The sequence below is a fragment of the Astatotilapia calliptera genome, chromosome 6 (assembly GCF_964374335.1).
Source record: "Astatotilapia calliptera chromosome 6, fAstCal68.1, whole genome shotgun sequence".
Lineage (NCBI taxonomy): Eukaryota > Metazoa > Chordata > Actinopteri > Cichliformes > Cichlidae > Astatotilapia > Astatotilapia calliptera.
The window spans coordinates 14502917-14524238 of record NC_137427.1 but is presented as its reverse complement, the minus strand read 5'-3'; the positions used below and the strand labels follow the sequence as shown (position 1 = coordinate 14524238).

Genomic DNA, 21322 nt, shown 5'->3' with positions numbered 1-21322 from the left:
TGAGGCACTCGCTTCCCCCCCCCCAAGACCCAAGCAGCCACAAGAAACAAATCCGTTAGATACAAGGTGATTTATTTACAATGTGAAAATAAAGAAACCAAAACGGGAGTGTCAACACTTCAGGGTGAGCCAAGGCCAAAACAATAAACAAAACAAATCTACACAAATCCCGCACCCCTGACCTTTACCAAAACAAAGTCGAAAATAAAGACAGAGTCTGACCTCCTTAACTAACTCAAAACAGGAGAAAACGGGTGGTCAAAAGAAACGGCAGCTCACCCCTACCCACTCCACTTCCACAACTATCAAGCGCACTGCAGCCAGCGGCTGCCACAGGAATACTGCTGGGTCATGAGGAGAAACGCGAGGACCTCTCCCGCTGTAGCGCTCCAGCCTCCTTTTAATGGGCAGGTCCTCCAGCTGGAACCAGTCACATCGGGGCGGTGTATCCACGCACCAATCGGAGCAGGGCCCTGGGACAGCTGAATTAACATAAAAGGACGCAACACCTGCACAAACAAACACATGGACATGCAAGTTCGTAACAATGATGATCTGGGAACAACACCAACACGACGATATCAGATCATCCGTGTTTACATCTTTGTGTGGAATCCGTGTACCTGCTCTCATTTACTGTTTGGTGGTTGTTGAAAAAGTTTTCTGAGCTTTAACCTGAGATTATGGCGTTTCTGGCAAAATACATTTATATTTAAAAGACGATTCAGGATTTAAATTATCGATATCGCTTTATTCAAGCTACTCACCTCTTTCCCTCCGCCCGCCCTGCACTTTCAAATGTACACACGGACTACATGAATATCTAGACCACGACCACTCAGAGAGCTCCCGCCCCCGACTGTCTCTGATTGGTTTAGACCACAACAGGGGCACAATGTGTGTCTGCTGTTGACCACACGGAAACTTTCAGAGTTGTAGAGTATTTTTTATTTTATTTATTTTTTGTTACTTGAACAGTCGGTCGCACCGGTGCGACATAAGATTTTTTTTAGTCGCACCATTGAAAAATTTGGTCGCACTCTAAAGCCCTGTATATATATTTTTATATAGCACAATATCACAACAACAGTTGCCTATTGTACAGTAGATCGTACAATAATACAGAGAAAAACCCAACAAGCACTTTGGCGACAGTGGGAAGGAAAAACTCCCTTTTAACAGGAAGAAACCACCAACAGAACCAGGCTCAGGGAGGGGCGGCCATCTGCTGCGACCGGTTGGGGTTAGCGAAGGAAAACGGTATGAGGTGCGTGAGGGACTTTATTACTGAAACGCTCTCACACACACTACTGAAACGCTCTCACACACACTACTGAAACGCTCTCACACACACTATTGAAATTTTATCTCTCAGACACACTACTGAAACGCTCTCACACACACTACTGAAACTGAAACGCTCTCACACACACTACTGAAACGCTCTCACACACACTACTGAAATTTTATCTCTCACACACACTACTGAAATTTTATCTCTCAGACACACTACTGAAACGCTCTCACACACACTACTGAAACACTCTCACACACACTACTGAAATTTTATCTCTCACACACACTACTGAAATTTTATCTCTCAGACACACTACTGAAACGCTCTGACACACACTACTGAAATGCTCTCACACACACTACTGAAATGCTCTCACACACACTACTGAAACACTCTCACACACACTGCTGAAACGCTCTCACAAACACTACTGAAACACTCACACACACTACTGAAACGCTTTCACACACACTACTGAAATGCTCTCACACACACTACTGAAATTTTATCTCGCACACACGTCGTTGAGTGCGTCCTGTACCGTAGCTTCTGATTGGTCAGACCAACGTTTCACCTCCCTCATGGCGACTTCTTCCTCATATGTTTTGTTTATGCTAGGGAATGAGGAAGATGGTGTTGTGGTCAGACTTTCCTGGTCTGGCTTTTTATAGCAGATAACCTTAAAAATATTCTACAATATTCTGCATATAAAGTTTAAATTACTTCAGTATTGAACAACAGAAATTAGGCTCTCTTGTCCGAGGTCATTTAAGTGAAAAAAAAGAAAAGAAAAAGACAGCAGCGCTGTAAACAACGGTAGACTGGTGGGTAATAAGCGAATGAATAATACAGAAAACAGAGATTGGAGATGGGAAACTGTTCTTGAAGAACGGAGAGAGATAGAGAGAGAGCTAGCTGTGCATGAAGTGTGATTTTAATAGTCGTGGAAGCAAAACAGCAAAATTCATGACGACATTGATCAAATGTGAAGCGCAGTTTGCTGCTTCTTTTACTGCTGGCTCTGCGAATTTTGGTTGGAGAGACAAAACCTGCAGCTCAGAATCAGCGCAAAAAGACGTAATCACAGCGCGGACCGGACGCAGAATCGCCGAGCTCCGACAGCGTGTCGTCGGGTGAGAAAGCCGAGAAAGACAAAGCTGATTCTGATGCGTCGGGTCTGTGTTACGTCTTTGTGTGGAATCCATGTACCTGCTCTCATTTGCTGTTTGGTTGTTGTTGAAATAGTTTTTTTTCTGGCAAAACACAGTTATATTTAAAAGTCGATTCAGGATTTAATGAATCGATATCGCTTTATTCAAGCTACTCACCTCTCTCTTCCACCTGCACTTTCAACTGGACCACGGCCAATCAGAGAGGTCCCGCCCCTTACTATCTCTGATTGGTTTAGTCCACGATAGGGGCATAATGTGTGTCTGTTGCTGACCACAGGGAAGGTTGCAGAAATTTTTTTTTTTTTTTTTGCTACCCGAACAGTTGGTCGCACAGGTGCAACCAAATACTTTTTTTAGTCGCACCACTGAAAAATTTGGTCGCATTTGCGACCAAATTGGTCGCACTCTAGAGCCCTGCTTTTCATACAAGTTTCACACAAGACAGATACAAACTTTATAAGATTTATATATATATCTTTTCCATATGGGTAGAAACATATAATCAATTGACCTTAGAGATATATAATCAGTTATATATTGATAGGTCTCATCCTTAGTAAGGCTCTGTGTACCATGAGATGGGAGGACGTTCACGTCCTAGGGTGTTCTGGGAGGTCATGAGAGAGGTCGTACCTTTTTTTTTTCTGATATATGATATGGTAAACACATCTGTATCTGTTTGGATATAAGAACCTTTTGTTTAGGTGAACTGCTGCACTCCCCGGCGCCAGCAGGTCTGGGGAGCTTTCACAGGGTCACCCTTTGACACACACATACACACACTCATGTACACACATATATATGTTAATGAACCTATGCATATTCATGTAACCACAATAAAATAGCAGTGCTGCAGAGGGATTGACTGAGAGTCACTGGGGTTCAAGCAGCAGGAACAGCGCTTGGCCTGGTCATCTCCCTCGTGCACGAGATCACAAGAGATCAAGAGCTCTGGTGTCATACGTCTTGCTTTTGGTAGTTGCAGTAGGTTGTCTCTGTTTTTCCAGCAAAGGGTTTTACTTAGATCAGAGGATCAGTGTGGGGAACTGAGCCATTGCAGGGGGGGCGCGGTATGAAAAAAAGAAGATGCTTGGACACTGCTAACATAATTGACAGGTTTTTGACAGGGCTCCCACACAAACGCAAAGCAGGAAATAAAGCATCACCAAATATGTTTCCAAACCAACTTCATTCCAAGCAAGATACTAGAAAATAGGATGAGGCATGTCTTCCCTTTGGCTTCACCTGCACAAGTGCCGAGGTAGGTATCTCCGACAGAATTAGTATCCCTTGCATCGGGAGCACACGCTGGGCTCTCCAAATCACGGACAAACAGTATCCCACAGGCAGTGTTGGGGAGTAACGGAATACATGTACCGCCGTTACGTATTTAAAATACAAAATATGAGTAACTGTATTCCGTTACAGTTACCGTTTAAAAAGGTGGTATTCAGAATACAGTTACTTTGTTGAAATAAATGGATTACACTGCGGTACTTTCCTGTTTCATTTTGTCGCGGGTCAGGACTGTTTGGGTTTTGTTTGACAGCTACGTTCTGTTGTTCCAGGCGGCAGCGTTACGGTTGCCATGGTTACAGGGCGACGCTCTCTCTCTGCGACTGTGTGTTTCCTGGGTGAGAGAGCGCCTTTTCGTTGTTGTTGTTGTTGTGCTAAGCTAAGCTAACAGGCAGAATGCTACAAGCATAGCTCTAAAGAATGTAGCATCATGGGCAGTGTAGTCCGTGTTGCAGGGAGAATGGACTGCCATACACGTTATGTGTCTGTGAGTGCGAGGAGGGAGAAAAAGGGGAGTGGAAAGGTACGAGTTGTCATCGAGGAAAAACGGGAGCTGGAAGCATGTAAATATAATAATAACCACTTCAGCCAAGAAGAGTGCCTGACAAGCCCAGTTGTAAGTAAGCTATTAAGACTCGACTGTACACCGTGTTCGTGTTTTCCTCCAAAAACAATAAGTTCTGTTGGAGCAGCCTTTCAACGCCTCTCTCTGTCTCTCGCAAGAAAAGTTGACCCACACAACAAAGTAAAGCTAGTTTTCGGCTACGAGCGACAGGGACGCCGCCATATTAGTCAGAGGTCCCTTTACTACAGTTCGGAGTCGCGGACCTTCAGTAATAGTAATAAATCACACAGCAATAGTACATTCACGTTGTTGTAAAAAGCATGATAATATATTAAGTAATCCAAAGTATTCAGAATACGTCACTGTCATTGAGTAACGTAACGGAATACGTTACAGAATACATTTTGGGGCATGTATTCTGTAATGGAATACATTTTAAAAGTAACCTTCCCAACACTGCCCACAGGTGTTTATGTTTTTGAACCCATTTTGCACAGAGAGGCATTTTTTGAGAAATGTATTGATAGCAATGTTGAATATTATCACACAGGAAAAAAAAGACAACTACACGTAAAAAAATCACACCATGACACCTTTGCCTTTCTAAATGGAGGGACAGTAACTACATGTGTATATGTAAGCATGTAAAACCTGAAGATGGTAAGATTAACAGTAACAGTATTTTGTCTTTACCTCCCATTCTGCAATTCATCTCATGTAAACAATAACGGGGCGCACAGCGTGACGTGAAAAGAGGCACATACCTTTGACGTTGCGTAACGAACTCTGTATTCCTCGTCCACATGTAAACAAAAACAACTGCGTTTAAAAAAAATCTCTGTTTGCGGTGATTCGAAACGTCATTTACGTGTGGGAGAAAGGTCCAAACGCGCAGAAAAAGCTGCGTTTTCAAAAATACCCTTTTAAGTGTGGATGGTGAATGTCGCATAAAAGAGTTTGGAGATTATTTTATTACTACCTGTAATTTATTGCAGTTTACTTGTATTTGCTTAATTGTTTACTAAATGTTTGAGGTGTGAAATAAACCTGCAATGGAGTTTGAAAAAAAAAATTGTGTGTGTATGGTTGCAGGATGTGTTTGTGCGAGGGGCATAGCTGGACTGGCCATCGGGCATACCGGGCATTTGCCCGGTGGACCGCTGGCGATTTTTTGTTTTTATGGGCCGATGTTTTTATTTTTTGGGGGTTTTTTTTAGGAAGGGTATATATAATGAAAGGTGTTGGATTGGCCAATTGGTCATGATTAACTCTGGGCTGGACCAATTACAGCCGAGAAGGCCGGATGCACCCTCCCCCTTGTTTAGCAATCACGTGATTTTCGCGCATTGAATGCCGGGAACTCGTGGCAAAACAATCCAAGTACCGCATCAAATGAAAGCATTTGCAGCACCGCAAAACGTTCATTCTCTGGTTCCAATACCTTCTTGTTTTTTCTTTGCCGCACAAAAAAGGAATGTACAAAACAAAAGGAGAACAATGCCAGTCCGTACAAAGACAGACTCGACGAAAAGACAAAGGAAAGATACGAGGAAAAAATCAAAGGAGTGAAAGGGTCAGACCCTTACGAGCACACAGAGTGGACAAAAGACGTTAGCGTGCTGCCCAACTTCACCACGCTCAGATTTATAATTATGCGGTTCTTGGAGTGAGTGCATACACTCATGAAGTTTAGTAACTTCAGGTCACTGCAACAAGCCCAGGTACAGTTTACCGATGGATGGGTACAGGACCTTGAAATGCACCGTGTAGAACGAAAGACCATCGTATGAACAAAGGTAAGTTTACCAGTCTCACAAATTGTCGTCATAAATACACATTCGTTAACCATTTATTAATATAACCTTTGAGCTCAACGGTATTTAATTAGTAGTGGAAATAATTTCTGGTAGCATTACAGAAATGTAGCAGTGACAATAATATTGTATGCTGTAATCGTACTGGGCAATTAGTGATACAAAACAACTGTTTTATCCTGTGAATAAAAGTATATGTTTTTGTCAATGTACCATGGTAATAACAAGCGAAACGCAATATTGTGTCAGGACAATTCACTATTTATGCACAATAAATAAAGGAGCATAGCGCGACAATTTCTGGTCAGCGCTAGACTTGCTTGTAACCTATACCACCAATTATGTTAAGAAAAATGACGTATTAACTACTACAAAACTCTGACCTTTGTGGGAATGCTTGGAGCAGACTAACATGTGAGCTGGAGTGTTCTGAGACGTTATATTTGGTATATCCAGACCATCCGTCGGCTCTTACTTCGGAAACATGGCTTAAAAAATTTCTCTTCAACGACGTAATCCGATTAAAAAAAACAAAACGATCTCTTTACCCGTTGGCTTCCCGTGGCTGTCATGCGACCGGCTATTGCAGTTAATAATACAACAGCTTCTTGCCATTTTTTGTGTTTCTTTTTATCGCTGTATAACTGAGTTCAATTGAAAGCCTGCGTGCGCTAGTACCTCTTGCCACAAGTTCCCAGAATCCTTTGCGGTTTTACCCCTGAATGACATCATATTTTCAATCTTTATCCTGGTGGGCCGGTCTCTAGTCAAAATGCCCGGGCCGATTTTTTTTGTCCCAGTCCAGCCTTGGCGAGGGGGGTGGGTGTTTAGGTGGTTGGGGGGCGCGAGCATTTTTCTTGTAAAACAAAGGGGGGCCCAGCAAAAAAAAGTTTGGGAACCACTGACTTAGATAAACTTAACAATCACCACTATGTCCAGTTGGTTAGCCATCACCATTTGTCCATCTGTATCTGGAAGTCCCACAGGATCTTAGCTCGGTCATTCTCTACCACCCTAGGGGGTGTCTCCCATTTTGACCTTGGGACTTCTGGGCTGTATTCGGTACAGATGTTTCTGTATACTATGCCAGCCACTTGGTTATGACGTTCCATGTATACCCTGCCTGCTAGCATCTTGCACCCTGCTGTTATGTGCTGGATTGCCTCAGGGGCAGCTTTACACAGCCTGCACCTGGGGTCTTGCCTGGTGTGGTAGACCGCAACCTCTATGGATCTTGTGCTCAGAGGTTGTTCCTGTGCTGCTATGATAAGTGCCTCTGTGCTGTCTTTCAGTCTGACTTTGTCCAGCCACTGGTAGGATTTCTGGATATCAGCCACCCCCTCTATCTGCCTGTGGTACATATCGTGCAGGGGCCTGTCCTTCCATGATGGTTCCTCGTCTTCCCCCTCTTTCAAGAGTTGTCAGTTTGTCTTGTAGTCGGAAGGTTGCCAGTTCGTGCCCCAGCTCCGACAGTCTTGGTCGTTGTCACCTTGGACAAGACACTTCACCCGTTGCCTACTGGTGGTGGTCAGAGGGCCCGGTGGCACCAGTGTCTGGCAGCCTCGCCTCTGTCAGTGCACCCCAGGGCAGCTGTGGCTACAATGTAGCTTGCCATCACCAGTGTGTGTGAATGGGTGGATGACTGAATGTAGTGTAAAGCGCTTTGGGGGTCCATAAGGACTAAGTAAAGTGCTATACAAATACATGCCATTTACCATTTACCATTTCTTGGGTTTCTGCTGCCTGAGGTATTCACTGAGCACGCTGTCGGTTGGGGCCATCTTCGTGATGCATGGTCAGGAGCTTGTCTTGATGTCAGTGGCTTCTATCTCCTCCTTTGGCCAGCTTGTCATCCCAGCAGGGTACCTGATCACAGGCAGGGCGTAGATGTCAATAGCCCGGATCTTTTTCTTACCGTTGGTGGAACTTGGTGGTTGCAGCTTTGCTGGCGGCCTCTTCATGGTTCCCATTTGCCGGTGGGATCCCCAGATTTGTAGCTGTCCTGTATGTCTGCAAGGTTGCCTTCTGGTAGTTCGATCCCCTCAGTTCTAAATACCTTCACTCTCTTTGTTATCATCCGACTACATTTCTCCAGTCCGAATGACATTCCGATGTCATTGCTGTATATCCTGGTCACGTGAATCAGTGAATCAATGTCTCGTTCACTCTTGGAATACAGCTTGATGTCATCCATGTACAGGAGGTGGCTGACAACTGCTCCATTCCGTAGACGGTATTCCATAGCCAGTCTTGTCAATGATCTCACTGAGGGGATTCAGGCCTATGCAGAACAGCATTGGAGACAAAGCATACGCATGCGTAGATCCCGCACTTGACGGTGACTTGTGCTATGGGCTTGAAGTTGGCCTCCACTGTTGTACGCCTGATGAAGGCTCTTAGGGTCCTGTTGATCTTATACAGGTCTAGGCATTCCAGAATCCAGGTATGGGGCATTGAGTCTAATAGGGGCAGGGGCTGAGCACTTTGTCATGCTTACAGTTAGTGCAAAATGCTGCGTCTCGATTTTTAACTGGTAGGAGGAAATTCAACCACATCACTCACACTTTTTCTGTCAATTGTTCCGTCTGTCCTGCTCACATTTCCGATGGTTGTACACGTTGTCATTGACATGGCTTCACTCCACATCAGCCACGCCGCTTTGCTAGCTAAAACACCGGTGTCGGCACATAAGGACGCTGTCATAGCCTGTCAACGACATTGATTATCCGCGTATATACGAATGTGAATCGCATTATTGGCTGGACTATGGGATAAGGTGGCATCGTTCTAATCCCATATGGGAGCAGCCAGTCACTCACTGACTAACACTGCAAAATAGAATTGTTAAAGTTTTAATTTTAATTTCAATTCAGGTTAGATTTTTTTTTGTGCACAACGCAGATTTTCTCTGCGCAGAGACCATGCCAGCAGTCCGCAATTGCGCATGCGCGCAGCTTAGAGGGAACATTGGTTCCCACTCCCACCCAGTCCAGATTTAAAAACCTATTGTTATTCTCTCGCTTTTAACTCTGTGGGTGACTGACATTTTTATTAATTTCTATTAATTTTATTGTTTTGTTCAGTTCTTATATTATTATTATAGTTGTATTGTTCAGCACTTTTGTCTACTAGGTGTGTTTTTAAAGTGCTATATAAATAAACAATGATGATGATTGAGTTATAGGCTTTCTTGTATTCAATCCAGGCAGCGCACAGGGTGATCACCCTGGTCTTGCAGTCTCAGCTGATTGCTCAGTCTACCAGCAGCTGGTGTTTTTAACTTCTGGTATTCTTTTCAATCCCTTTCTGTGCCCCACTCATGTATAGAACCATATCCCTGTTCTAAGCCACTATGATGCTTGACAGGAGCTTTATGTGGTACTGGGGCAGGTTATTGGTGGGTAGTTGGTTGGGGCCGGACCATTGTGGGGGTCCTTGAGGATCAGGACTGTTCGGCCTTCGGTTAGCCATTCTGGGTGTCTCTCGTCAACTAGCAGCTGGTTCATTCATGCTGCCAAATGCTCATGGAGTACAGTCAGCTTCTTCAGCCAGTAGAACCATGTTAGGGCCTGGTGCTGTCCAACTCTCCATACTGGAGACCCTTTCTCGGATATCTGCCACTGTGATGGTTACTGGACCCTGTTCAGGGAGGTTGCTGTGGTCTGCCCTCAGATCCACTAGCCACTGAGCATTGCCATTATGGGTTGCGTCCTTCTCCCATATGCTCTTCCAGTATTTCTCCGTCTTCAGTCTGTTCCCCTGCCACTGAGAGTACATCTTGGTCGGTTCTGTGGAGAAGAGCCGGTTTGTTCTCCTGTCTTCTATCTCTCTGGTGTATCTCTTCAAGAGACTGGCCAAAGCACTGAGTCGTTGTTTGGTAGTTTCTAAGGCCTTGGGTATGGACAGCTTGCTATACTTCTTGGGCACCTTCTTTGTCACACCTTTCTGCAGCTATGACAGTTGGCTAATCTCCCTCCACCCCATACATGTATTGTTGCATATATATATATATCGACATTGAACCGTTCGATACAGTGCTTTCGGTTCGGTACGCATATGTATTGAACGATACAACATTTTATATATCTATTCTATTAACTTTTCTTCTGACGATGCTGTCTGTGTTGAGAGCTTAGTGAATCTGCGTTCAACTACTCCACCTAGGCTGCATTGTCGAGCGCAGAGCCACTGAGCGCCGCCCACATGCATTCAATCAAGCTAGCGAGACAGAAGTTAAGCTCATTGCAACATGGCAACGGCCTCAACGTTGAACTACTTCTTACTCCACCGTCATTGAAATCTGGCATTTGGAACGTTTTTGCCTTTCGTGTGAAGTATGACCCTGATGGTAAGCGCGTTGTGGACAAAACTACAACAGTATGTCGGATGTGCCACGCAATGGTTAATTACATAGGTGAGAACACAACAAATATGAATGCACATTTACGCCGACATCACCTAAGTGCAAAGGCAAGAGAAGGCAGACAAAAACAACAACAAACACGCATGCTACAAACTTTGCCGGAGTCATTTAGACAGCCGTTAGCGCATGATTCTAAGAGGGCAAAAGAAATTGACAGGGAAATTGCTACTTTTATTGCTATCGAAATGCGACCCTTATCTGTTGTAGAAAACACCGGGTTTCAGGAAATGCTGAGAGTACTTGAGCCCCGTTACAGTATTCCTTCACGAACCTATTTCACCGATACCGCAGTTCCTGCTTTGCTTTCCTGCTAAATTAGAGACGGCAGTGTCAGCAGCACCCGCTGTTGCTCTGACCTCAGACGGCTGGACGTCAGGAGCTACGTAGAGCTACCTCACTGTCACCGCACATTACATTGATCCGGAATGACAGATGAAAAACTGTGTTTTGCAGACACGCCTGGTCATGCCACTGACAACTTAGCCAAAGGTCTCTCTGAAACTGTGGAAGACTGGAAGTTAGTGCGACCAAATGTGACAATACCTGTAACCACTGACAATGATAAGAACATAATTTATTCTGTCACAGCTGCTGGACTGGGGCCACAAATCAGATGTTTTGCACATACTATTAATATAGCTGCTCAGAAAGGAATGGCAGTGCAGAAGGTTTCCTATCTCCTGGCAAAGATGAGAAGAATTGTCTCCTTCTTTCACAGAAGCACAACAGGATGCAATGTGTTTAAGAAATACCAGCATCTGCTGCAGCTTAGTGAAAAAAAAACTGATTCAAGATGTTCCAACTAGGTGGAACTCCTCTCATGATATGATGGAAAGATACCTTCAACAGCAAGCTGCAGTGTATGCTGCTATGGCTGACAATACTGTGAAGAAGAGTATGAAGAACAATCAGAATCTAACTCAGGAAGAACATGCACTGGCTGAAAATCTTGTTACAGTCATGAAAACCCTAAAAACTGTGACAGTCATGATGTGTGAAGCGTCATCTTCAACAGGATCCATGATCCTGCCACTTAAAATGAACATCCTGAACTCTATGGCGCAGTCTGATGATGACAGCCCAGCAGTGAGAGATGTAAAAAAAAAATCAGGTAGGACCGGGAGCAGAGATACACTAATCCTGCCCTTCAGAATTACCTACACAAGTGCACAGCTTTAGATCCTCGATTCAAGTCCCTGCGACACTTGGATGATGTCACTCAGCTGAGAGTCTATGGAGCACTCACCACAGAACTTGTCCTGAGCATTGAACAAGTAGGTGTTCTTTTTTTTCATTTTTGAAATTTTATTTTGCTACTGCTTGATTTATAAATATTATTTAAACAAATACAATTAACAGTTTGGTTGTTTATATTTCCTCAGGACCAAGCCGCAGGCACCACAGAAACTGCGACCTCCGCAGAGACTCAAGCAGCAAACTCTTCAGATTCACCATCAGCCTACGTAGGTAGGTAGTGTCCTTCAGAGCATCCTTCCCCTGAATTCGGACAAAGCAATTGTCTGTGTCTCCCCCCTTTGTTGTATCCATCCATCCATGTAGCCGTGTGCTCAGATTGTCTGTGTTTCCTGAGGTAAGTAGTTCCCGGTTTAAACCTATTCCAATTTTCTTGTATCTTCTGTTTTTGGGAGAGCTCAGCAATAAACTTGTTTTTGGACTTAATGTGACCTGTGGTAGGTACCTATTACAACAGGACAGAGCTGTAGGCACACAGTCAGTTAAAATGGTTTTAATGTTAATACAAAAATAAAAGTAAACATGTAACAGCAGCACCTGCAAACAAATAAAAACGTTACTTTATTAAATGCGGTAAAAATGATAAAAATTGTATGATTGCCCGTGAGACAGGATAAGCGCTGCGGGGAACCTGTTAAAAACAAATCAAAATATATAACACACGTTAAAAGAGATGGCAACAGACACAGAACCCCAAATGGGCAAAACAGGGTTTAGGTCAACCCTGCTGGTAAACAGAACCTGTTACTGAAAGCAACCACACAGACACTAGTGTACTTTTCACTTGCAAAGGGAGCATTGGAGAGCAGTGCTGCGACTCGCCTGTCTAAGCAACTCCAACTGATTCGTTCGCTGCAGCCCTTTTTATTGTCAGCAAGCATTCATTCATGAATATGCGATTACAAATACATGTGACATTCTTAGGCAGGCACATCTGAACAACATCAGTGTCAATGTATTCTCTGTGTGCGTGTGTGTGTGTGTGTGTGTGTGTTTCCAGTAGGGCTGGGCGATATATCGAGTTTTTAAAAAATATCGATACACAGCAAAATCTCCAGTGTTAAATTAACACTAGAGAGTGTCTATATGGGTCCACTCCTCTGAGTGTTAAATACAACACTGTTGAGTGTTAAATTAACACTTTTGACAGTGTTATATGTTTAAAAGTAACCTAGTCAATTTTGAAGATTAACAATGGCTAACACTGAGCAGTGCTGATTTTCTAACACTGGAATATTTCTAACATTTTGAGTTATTTTCCAGTGTTAGAAAATCAGCACTGCTCAGTGTTAGCCATTGTTAATCTTCAAAATTGACTAGGTTACTTTTAAACATATAACACTGTCAAAAGTGTTAATTTAACACTCACCAGTGTTGTATTTAACACTCAGAGGTGTGGACCCATATAGACACTCTCTAGTGTTAATTTAACACTGGAGATTTTGCTGTGTATATTTTCATACGAGATATAAGATGTGACAATATCCTTTATATCGATATAGTCTATGTTACGTTATAATTATACTTGTGGAGCCACAAGTTTGCCTCTCTTTCGTCCACTTTTGTCTCTACGCAACGTTACTCGGCCTCGCCTCTCCTTCACTGAATACAACTCCCCCTCCCCCATAGCTTCACCTGCAGGCAGCGACCAGATGGACACGGCAAATCTCCGTTAGCGAGTTGTGGGGCTGGACGGCGTCAACGTGTTAGCGAGCTAACCGCGCTAATGAGCTAACCACGCTAACGACATGCAGCCCACAGGGGCTGCACGGACTAAAATCCTTTCATTTTCTCAAAAGTTGACAGCGCGCCTTATGTATGAATTCTGGTTGTGCTTACTGACCGCGAACCGATTTTATGTGGAACACAGCGCTCAGCAATCTGTCAAAAAATGTTTTACGACTTTGGTAAGCTACGGAGCTGCAGCGCTTGATGGATTGTCGGAGCATTACGGCTACCGTAGTCTGGAGCCTCGCGGAGTGATACATACTGTGCGTCGACGTAATATTACCGTATTGTGTGTGTATAAGGACCATAAATGGCACCTGTTAAGAGACATGGTTACGAAGCGGATTTCAAACTCAAGGCTGTCAGTCACGCAGTAGAAGTTGGGAACAGAGCAGCTGTGAAATCTGTCTTTGTTATTATGTTCAGCATCTGTTAGTTTACATTTTGACTGCACAATTATGAGCTTTTTGTTATGCACAAAAACAACATTGTTTTCTTTTATTTATGGAGCATGATTATTTAATAAATGCTGATAATTTATTTTTGAGTAATTTCTTCATGTAAATCTATGCTGTATGTAAATAAAAATGCCTGTGTGACATCTGGGACACAGTGTGACTAAGAACTCTCTTTTTGTTCTTAACTTATGGCTTTAAAAAATATCGAGATATGTATCTTATATTGCCACCCAGCTAAAAAATATCGAGATATGAATTTTGGGTCATATCGCCCAGCCCTAGTTTCCAGCCATACGATCTTTAAACTCTGTGTGAGGTATGCAGAAAAGCAGAAGTAAGCATCTTGCTAAACTATAAAAACAGGAACTTGCAATATGTCATATTTCAAATGCACATTTCAAGCTGTGAACTCTTTAAAGAAAACAGAAAAGTCTGGTTGAGATGAGAGGAAGTCTGCTTCCTCTCATCTCATGGTACACAAGTGCACACAGAATCTTATCAGACCTAATAAGGACATGATTTTTATCAGAATACAAATGATTATATATTTCTAAGCATAAATGATTATATGTTTCTAAGCACAAAAAGGTGAATCTTCAGTGCCGTCTTCACTCACTCAGGCATGCAAAAAGCGGGTTGGCTTTCCATGCAGTGCCCTCACTATCTGCAACGCGATATATTTATTACAATTTTTTTAAAAAGGTAAACCACTCTAAAAGGCAATCAATATCTGCGGTGCCTATACAGAAAGAATAAAACAAATAAACTGAACAAAATCGACAGACACAGCCATCACAATAAGCTTTCAGCCCTTGGCTGTCGAATTACACCAGTTTAAAAACAAATTAATCCAGAAATCCACTCGACAAAGCAGCAGCTCGGTACTCGGTAAATGAAAGCAGGAGATGACTTACACTGGACACTAAAACGCAGCAGGAGTATCCCTCCAACCTGGCTTCAACTGTATTGCTTAGTTACCTGTCCACAAGTTGGCATCACACCCTAATAAATATTGGTCAGTGACGGTGGAGTCCACTACACGTTTCTCTGCCGCAGTAAGGCAATGTTTCCCACCTACAAGCGTGCAAATAACTTTAAATCTCTGCCAAACAGCCAGACCTCAAGTACATTTTCTATGTCCTACCGTTCTAACAGAAGGCTAGGGGGCCCGCAGCAAGCTTTCATAAAAGAAGTTAAAAGTGCCAACTCGCCTGGCTTGGACCAAGCACTCACAGCTTGAGGTTTGCTCCAGAGAAAACCTAATTGCCTACACCTGAGCTTATGAAAGGGACAAAAAACCAGCTCCACCTACCAAGGGAGGTTCCCAGACTCAGGTCTCACTTAACTTTGTGCTTTTGGAGTCCTGCGTTTGGGTCCTAACCTGCTTGCCACACAGCAGATTGCAACAGTTACAGCTGTCTCATGCGGCCACAAAATGCCAATAGTTTTCAATTATAATGTCTGACTGCTCTGACTTACCACTTTGCAGTGGTGCATTTGCAGGCCTGATCCAAACTGGGGGGGGGGGGGGGGGGGGGGGGTTATGTTTTTAAAAAGGTTTTATCCAGCCCATGAGATAATCTTGTAAAGTTTAAACTTGGGAATATATTTTCCTCAATGTGGCCCCTAAGATAAAATGAGTTTGAAACCTCTTGCATAGAGGAACCAGGGACCATGACAAAAACTGTCTCAACTAACAAACCATAACTTAAGATAGAAGTACAGCAAAGCAGGAAGCTGTGTGCTTAAAACTGCAGATGCTATCAAAAACGGAAGAAAGAAAGATAAGGAGGTTATAAATTAGTTCTGCATTTTCTTATTACATGCCTTTGCCACACCACAGCAAAATAAGTTTGTTCTTAAATACAAATCTGACATGGATTGTGAAAATGGAGCTGATACTTCAACCAGAAGTAAGTAATTCAATTTATTTAGAAGATTTTCATGCTGTCTGTCAGTGTCATATGTTTGATTGGGGCGATCGTGGCTCAAGAGTTGGGCGTTCGTCTTGTAATCGGAAGGTTGCCGGTTCGAGCCCCGGCTCCTCGCCTCTGTCAGTGCGCCCCAGGGCAGCTGTGGCTACACTGTAGCTTGCCATCACCAGTGTGTGAATGGGTGGATGATTATGTATAGTGTAAAGCGCTTTGGGGTCCTTAGGACCCCAGTAAAGTGCTACACAAATACAGACCATTTACCATTTATTCTAGCTTTGATTATGAGTTTCATTGAAAACCCCACCTTGGTAGATATTGTTGGAATCAAGTGGAGGATTTTAGTTTTTAAGAAAACCAAACGATTAGGGAGTAAACTGCATTCAAAGTTTATTTTTTCAACCACTAACACTATTAAAATTATTTGATAATTGTATTTAATATTTATGAACTATTTAATAGTTTCTTCTTTTAAAGAACTCAGTATCAGGGCTTTCTAAATTCAGCTAAAACCGAGGTTATTGTACTCTGCCCACTTTTTTTCCGGTGGCCCTAATCCTCTTCCATACTAACCAGATACTTACTCACTGAAAAGCTTTAAGTTAATCCTAAATGCTGCAGCAAGAGTACTGACAGTGACTAGAAAGAGAGCAAATTTCTCATATATTACCTTCTCCTTATTGGCTCCCTGTTTAATCCAGAATCTAATTCAAAATCATTCTCCACAAGGTTTTTTATAATCAAATAATAATAAATAGTGTCATATGACCCATTAGAGCTCTTCAGTCTCAGACTGCAGGCTTACTTGTTGTTCCTAGAATATTGAAAAGCAGAATGGGAGACAGAGCTTTCAGTTTTCAGCCCCTCTTCAGTGGAACCAGCTTCCAGTTTGGATTCAGGAGACAGACACTATCTCTGCTTTTAAGCTTAGGCTTAAAACCTTCCTTTTTGATAAAGCATATAGTTAGGGCTGGATTATTGGGCACCAGGTATGCTCAGGCAAATGTTAAATATAGTCCAGGTGTTGGTCAAACAGATGTACTGTACACTCGCTTTTCGACAGCCCCTACCAACAAACCAGGAAATGAATGCAGTCAATATTTCGGTCCTCTGTTCTCCTCCCTACAAGATCCAGCTGTTAGCGCTCTCCCCTCCTAGACTTGCTTGTCAGGAGCCGCTACTGACAAACCAGGAAATGAATGCAGTCAACATTTCATCTTTAAATATACATTTCTGAGAGGCTGTTTTTAGCCTGTGCTCTGTGCAATCTTTATGGTTTAGCACACCAGCTAATGCTCTTTTATCAGTCTGCTAATACACATCTGGTAAGAGATACAGATGCATAAAAAGTCACACCAAACGATTCCTGAACAGTTCTTACCCTACCACTGTAACCACACTGAACTCAAAAACCACTAAAGACAGTTTTTTTATGTATAAGATATTTATTATGTAACATGTTTATCATTTCTACTTTCTCTTTATTTACCCCTCCATGCATTTTTTTATTCTCCTGTTGTTGTTTATATTATTATTATTATTATTATGCATGAGTCCATATCCTGGCAGTGCAGCATAATTTTCGTTGTACATTCTTATATAATGACAATAAATGTAATTTTCTTACATGTTCCTGCACACAGAAAGAAAACTCTGCAGACTGGTTGCTTTGAGCTTTGCACTTCTGTGTATTCTTCAAGCTACACTCAACATTTCACTACGACTGGCTTTTTGTGAGTCAACTTACATTTTCTTTGTAATGTGACCATAAATTCACCATCTGAATAATATAAGAATAGAAATGACAGAGACCGTTACAGTTTGAAGAATTGCAATGAATTTAACTTTAATCAGGTTCATTCATGTGGCACTCTGGTGGTGTAGTTACTTAAGGAAATGTTTGCTCTTACAGACAGTTCTGATACAACACCAGATTGTGAGGCCATTATTAAAAACTTGACTAAAGAAGAAGACATTAAAATGAATGAATTAGGTGAGTGTAACGCTAAACAGTATTATCATTATTAACATTGCTGTTTGTTATTTTCTTGAGCATAATTTTGAAGGTTCAGTTTTACTGTCCTTTGCAGCTCGCTATATCCAACGAGGATGGATATACTTCAAACACAGTTTATATTACGTTTCATCTACTAAAAACACCTGGAAAGACAGCAGAGAGGACTGTCTGCAGAGAGGGGAAGACCTGGTGATTATCAACAGCAGAGAGGAACAGGTACAGTATATAGGAGCAAAATCTGTTTCTGAGACACAAAGACAAAAGTGTAAAACTCAGATGTATTTAATGTTATTCTTTATTTCTTTTTCTGTGAATAAGAACTTCATAAGAGAGTTTAAAAAACGGACATGGATTGGATTGACTGACGCCGAAAAAGAACAGACATGGAAATGGGTGGATGGGACTACACCTACCATCAGGTTTCACACTTTATGTTTGTTGCATGACTCTTTCATAAATTATTATTGGTAACTTGCATTTTAAGATAAAGTGTAGGTGTAAAGTTTTGTTTGTTAGATCAGTATACCATGACTTCAGTGTCAGTATAAAATGGTTAGTTTTTTTTTCTGTTTTTGTGTTCAGCTTCTGGGACACTGGCGAGCCTAACAGTTATGGAGGAAATGATGAAGATTGTGGAGAAATCTATTTCTATGAAAGAGAAAACTCCTGGAATGATGCACCGTGTGACACAAAAAAAGTCTGGATTTGTGAAAAAAATTTATAGATAATTAAACCCAACAGAAAATATTAAGATGTAAAATCATGACAAATAAATGTAGTCATATAATATCACCATTGATTTCAGGTTGTCAGCTGATTTTAAGTGAAAGCAGAGAGGCAGAAGAAAAGACAACCAACATAATACTTTGTTTATAAAGTTGGTGTGCAGGCTGTTGTCTGTATGTCATACATAGAAAAATATTTAAATACTGTTCAAATTATGTGATTATCTTCTTTTTATACATATAAAATATACCTCTGTCCCACTGTGTCTTTGTACAACACATGTACAAAGACTTCATACATGTGTTGGCAGCACTGATCTACTTTAAGCAAACATAATCATGTGTGTTTGCAAATAATATCAAAAATACTTTATTCATTACATTATAACAGCAAGAACTGTTTCTCGAGTTATGTGTGACAACATGAGCCTGGTTACTGGAAAACAAGTAAATGACTTCAATAGTTTGGAAACTAAATGAGAAAAATGTAAATACCCATGTGGAAGATTGTCACAGTTACCATTTTTTAAGGGTGCCAGAAAAAAACCAAATTATTTGTAGAAAGAATGATGTGAAGTTGTCTGACTGCTTGTATTCAGTGCCATTTTGTTATTACCACATATACTTCATTAAAAGGCCTGGAATCGCTTTTTCTTATTAAAAAACCCATTGCCATTTTAGATGCGACATCTGTTTATGTTTAATGATCTACAGAATTATGAAAACAGCACACATTTGTTTGTTTGTTTGTTTGTTTGTTCATTTATTTCAAACATGCAAACAATATACAGGTAGATTTAATAAAGAAGATAAGAGAGAGAGAAAAATACTAAACAAAAGTCAATACATTTCAATATTGCTACCGTTCTAATTCATTTACATGTTGAAAGGGAGTGGGAAGAAGTACACACTTATTTAATCGCACCCCTTTGCCATAAGATATCAGTTAACATTTAGTCAGCTTCCTTACTGATATAATCTGTAATAAAAATAGTGAACAGATTTCTGATATAATATATACTATAATATCACATCATGATTTTTTTTAAATAGAGATATTTTTTGGATTGGATTTATATAGCGCTTTTCAAGGCACCCAAAGCGCTTTACAATACCACTATTCATTCACTCTCACATTCATACACTGGTGGAGGCAAGCTACAGTTGTAGCCACAGCTGCCCTGGGGCAGACTGACAGAAGCGAGGCTGCCATATCGCGCCATCGGCCCCTCTGGCCAACACCAGTAGGCAAGTAGGGTAAAGTGTCTTGCCCAAGGACACAACGACCAGGACAGAGAGCCCAGGGATCGAACCGGCGACCTTCCGGTTACAGATGTGATTTCCAACCCCCTGAGCCACGGTCACCCACAGATATTCACTTAATTTCAATATTTCCCTTGTCTTTATAGTTCGAGAATATCAAATTTTTATATCTCCTTTTGAACTGTTTTATGTTTGGACATTGCTTTAATTCCATATTCAAACTGTTCCACAGTTTCACTCCATGCACAGTAACACAAAAGCTTTTTCTTGTAGTACGCACCTTCCCTGTTTTGAAGTTACAAAAACCCCTTAAATTATAACTTCTTTCAAAAAAGGATACTCTGAATATTACCTGGCAGTTCTTTATTTTTTGCTTTGAATAGAATTTGTGCTGTTTGGAATTTCACTAGATCGACAATTTTCAATATTTCAGACTGCAAAAATCGTGAGTTTGTATGTTCCCTTATAACCTGCACTGTGGATGATTCGAACTGCTCTTTTTGAAGAGTAAAAAGTGAAGGCAATGTGGTTTTATAGTTGTTGCCCCAGACTTCTGCACAATAGCTTATGTATGGTGAAATCAGCGAACAGTAGAGAATATGAAGTGATGTTCTGTCTAATACCTGCTTTGCCTTGTTTAGTATTGCAATGCTTTGTTATACTTTGGAATGAATGTATCTTACGTGAGGCCTCCAGTTAAGTTTTTCATCTATTATTACCCCCAGAAATTTATTTTCACTGACTCTTTCAATATCAACACCATTTATTTGAATCTTAGCATTAGTATTTAAACTACTATTTCCAAATGACATAAGTTTAGATTTATTCAAATTTAATGATAATTTGTTTTTATCAAGCCAGAACTTCACTTTACTTATTTCATTAGTCATATCCTCCAATAAATTCTGCACATCATCACCAGAGCAGAAGATGTTTGTATCGTCAGCAAAGAGTATTAATACTTTGGACACTTTACACCACAAGCAATGTCCATACATGAGGAGAATGAATGGATGAAGGGCATCTGGTATATTCATTGCTCACTCCTAAGTCACTTATAAGTACACCTCTGATGTTGACATCTGTACTGTTTGTGCCACATCATCACTTCTAGAACTGGTTGTTCTTTATCCTAAAGATAGTCTTAGGGTGTATGTTTGTCATGTCAAGTTTCAGATCTCAACATCACTGATGCTGAAATCTGCAACTTGACCATTACTTGCACCATTATTTAAACACTGAATTGTACAAAAGTGTTCAAAAAGTGATAACTGTAATCATAAGTCAAATAAACTGCCATTGTTACATCCTTTTGAGTGTAGTATTGTTGGCAACAGTAGGAAGGAAAAATTCCCTTTTCACAGGAAAAAACCTCCAAC

The 21322-nt window shown here is 41.5% G+C and overlaps 1 protein-coding gene and 1 long non-coding RNA gene across 2 annotated transcripts; one reads left to right on the top strand and one right to left on the bottom strand.

The window, feature by feature from the left end:
* Positions 1 to 55: 55 nt before the first annotated feature.
* On the bottom strand, positions 56 to 15526 carry LOC145429216 (uncharacterized). Its single transcript, XR_013909440.1, has 2 exons — positions 15152 to 15526; positions 56 to 509 (listed from the first exon to the last, which is right to left on the bottom strand). It is a non-coding gene; the product is annotated as an uncharacterized LOC145429216 (long non-coding RNA).
* Positions 15527 to 15765: 239 nt separating this feature from the next.
* On the top strand, positions 15766 to 19360 carry LOC113023956 (CD209 antigen-like protein A). Its single transcript, XM_026170459.2, has 6 exons — positions 15766 to 15920; positions 17582 to 17671; positions 17851 to 17931; positions 18029 to 18171; positions 18274 to 18374; positions 18538 to 19360. The coding sequence occupies exons 1-6, from the start codon at positions 15884 to 15886 to the stop codon at positions 18677 to 18679; spliced, it is 594 nt and encodes a 197-aa protein (XP_026026244.2). The 5' UTR covers positions 15766 to 15883; the 3' UTR covers positions 18680 to 19360.
* Positions 19361 to 21322: the final 1962 nt, after the last annotated feature.